The sequence below is a fragment of the Taeniopygia guttata genome, chromosome 37, assembly GCF_048771995.1.
Source record: "Taeniopygia guttata chromosome 37, bTaeGut7.mat, whole genome shotgun sequence".
Taxonomy (NCBI): Eukaryota; Metazoa; Chordata; class Aves; order Passeriformes; family Estrildidae; genus Taeniopygia; species Taeniopygia guttata.
The window spans coordinates 6,918,444-6,920,710 of NC_133062.1; the positions used below are offsets into that span (position 1 = coordinate 6,918,444).

Below are 2,267 nucleotides of genomic sequence, written 5' to 3' on the forward strand. Positions count from 1 at the left end.
CCAGCTCTGCACACAGACATTGCTGCTGCAGCTCCAGAGAAGGCAACAAAAGGGCATCTCTGCAGAAAACTGCTGGGACATCCTTTAGTTCCTTTAAAGCCACCGAGAACGCAACCCCTCATTGATGCAGTCTGTGGCAACAGGGAAGGTACAGATAAAATGAGAAATGGCACTAACAATTACATTTATTGTGGACAATATGAAAAAAGTAAAGAAAAAGAATCTCAAAAATGAAACCAACAAGAAGTATCAAAAATTACTTTTATTACAAGTGATTTGCAGAAATTGGCCAGCAGGTTAATGATCCTGAAAGCATCCAGTCATCAGTGTCCACACTGCAGCCTTGAGCTCCTGGTTCCTCAGGCTGTAGATGAGGGGGTTCAGGGCTGGAGACACCACTGAGTACAGAACTGACAGGGCCAGATCCAGGGATGGGGAGGACATCGAGGGGGGCTTTAGGTAGGTAAATACACCAGTGCTGATAAACAGAGAGACCACGGCCAGGTGAGGGAGGCAGGTGGAAAAGGCTTTGTGCCGTCCCTGCTCAGAGGGGATCCTCAGCACAGCCCTGAAGATCTGCACATAGGAGAAAACAATGAACACAAAACAACCAAATGCCAAACAGACACTAACAGCAAGAAACCATTGTTCCCTGAGGTGGGATTTGGAGCAGGAGAGCTTGAGGATCTGGGGGATTTCACAGAAGAACTGGCCCACGGCATTGCCATGGCACAGGGGCAGGGAAAATGTATTGGCTGTGTGCAGTAGTGAATAGAGAAAGGCACTGGCCCAGGCAGCTGCTGCCATGTGGGCACAAGCTCTGCTGCCCAGGAGGGTCCCGTAGTGCAGGGGTTTGCAGATGGACACGTAGCGGTCGTAGCACATGATGGTCAGGATGGAAAGCTCTGCTGACATGAAGAACATAAAGAAAAAGAGCTGTGCAGTGCATCCTGTGTAGGAGATGTCCCTGGTGTCCCAGAGGGAATTGTGCATGGCTTTGGGGACAGTGGTGCAGATGGAGCCCAGGTCGCTGAGGGCCAGGTTGAGCAGGAAGAAGAACATGGGCGTGTGCAGGTGGTGGCCGCAGGCTACGGCGCTGATGATGAGGCCGTTGCACAGGAGGGCAGCCAGGGAGATGCCCAGGAAGAGGCAGAAGTGCAGGAGCTGCAGCTGCCGCGTGTCTGCCAGTGCCAGCAGGAGCAAGTGGCTGATGGAGCTGCTGTTGGACATTTGCTGTGGCTGCACATGGGCACCTGGTCATGGAGAAAGGACAGGGACAAGTCAGGAGAGGCTGCTTGGAGCCAAAGCTGGGCCATTCCCTGCAGCCTGTCCTGCTGGGACTCACCCACCCTTGTTCCTGCATTGGGAAAACCTTCACCCAGGTCCCTGCCTGAGCTCCAGTTGTGCTGGCTGAGTGTGCCAGGAGCAGCCAGGCCTGTGTGTGGGGGCTCTCGAGGAGCCATCCCTGCCCTGCTTCCCTGGGTTTGTGGCCATGTGGAAGAGGGACAAGGCTGGATATTCAGGATTTGTCAGGGGAATCACTGCAGAAAGGCTCGGATACCATCTGCACTCAGACTTCAAAAGGAAATAGATGGCAGGAGTTGGTTTTAGGAATTGTTTTCCTACCCACACACCATTCCTGGCCCTCTGAGGTCACAAATCCCCAGAATTTCTGCTGCATTCCGAGTTTGACAATGAGAGATGTGAGAGGCAAAGGATTCCCTGTGGCTGAGGGCAGGTGAGGGGCTGGATGGATTTGTTCCCCCAGCACTGCTCTGCTCAGCCCCCTCTCCTTCCCTGAGCATCTCCCTGGGCCTGGACATTCCCTCCTGAGAGGTGCCTTGTCCCTGCCAGCGCTCACAGAGCCCATCCCACCCTGTGTGCCCTCGGCCCGGCCCTACAGAAACCTGCCTGTGTGCAGGGCCCTGGCTGGGGCAGGCTCTGTGTGCAGCTGGGCAAGGGCAGCTCAGGAGAGCCCTGCTGGGCCCTGCAGAGGTGATGCTGCTGCTGTCCAGGGCTGAGGAGTGGCCGAAGGCCCTTTGGGAGGCTCCCAGCAGAGAGACTGACCACCCAAAGTCACAGTTCTGGAGTCTCTGTAAATGTTCAAACATTCCTTTGATGATCCTGTGTGTCCCTTTCAACTCAGAATGTTCTGTGATTCTGGGATTACAATTCCTGTTCTGCTTCTCTCATCCCCCTGTTGTCTATAACCAAAAGAGAAAAAATACCCTTGCAACAGTGTTAGAACAGTAAAGTAAAAACCAGAA

The 2,267-nt window shown here is 53.7% G+C and overlaps 1 protein-coding gene across 1 annotated transcript; it reads right to left on the reverse strand.

Moving 5' to 3' along the window:
• Positions 1-297: 297 nt before the first annotated feature.
• On the reverse strand, positions 298-1,230 carry LOC140681611 (olfactory receptor 14I1-like). The gene has a single exon (XM_072921597.1). It carries the CDS (start codon positions 1,228-1,230, stop codon positions 298-300), a length of 933 nt encoding a protein of 310 aa, XP_072777698.1.
• Positions 1,231-2,267: the final 1,037 nt, after the last annotated feature.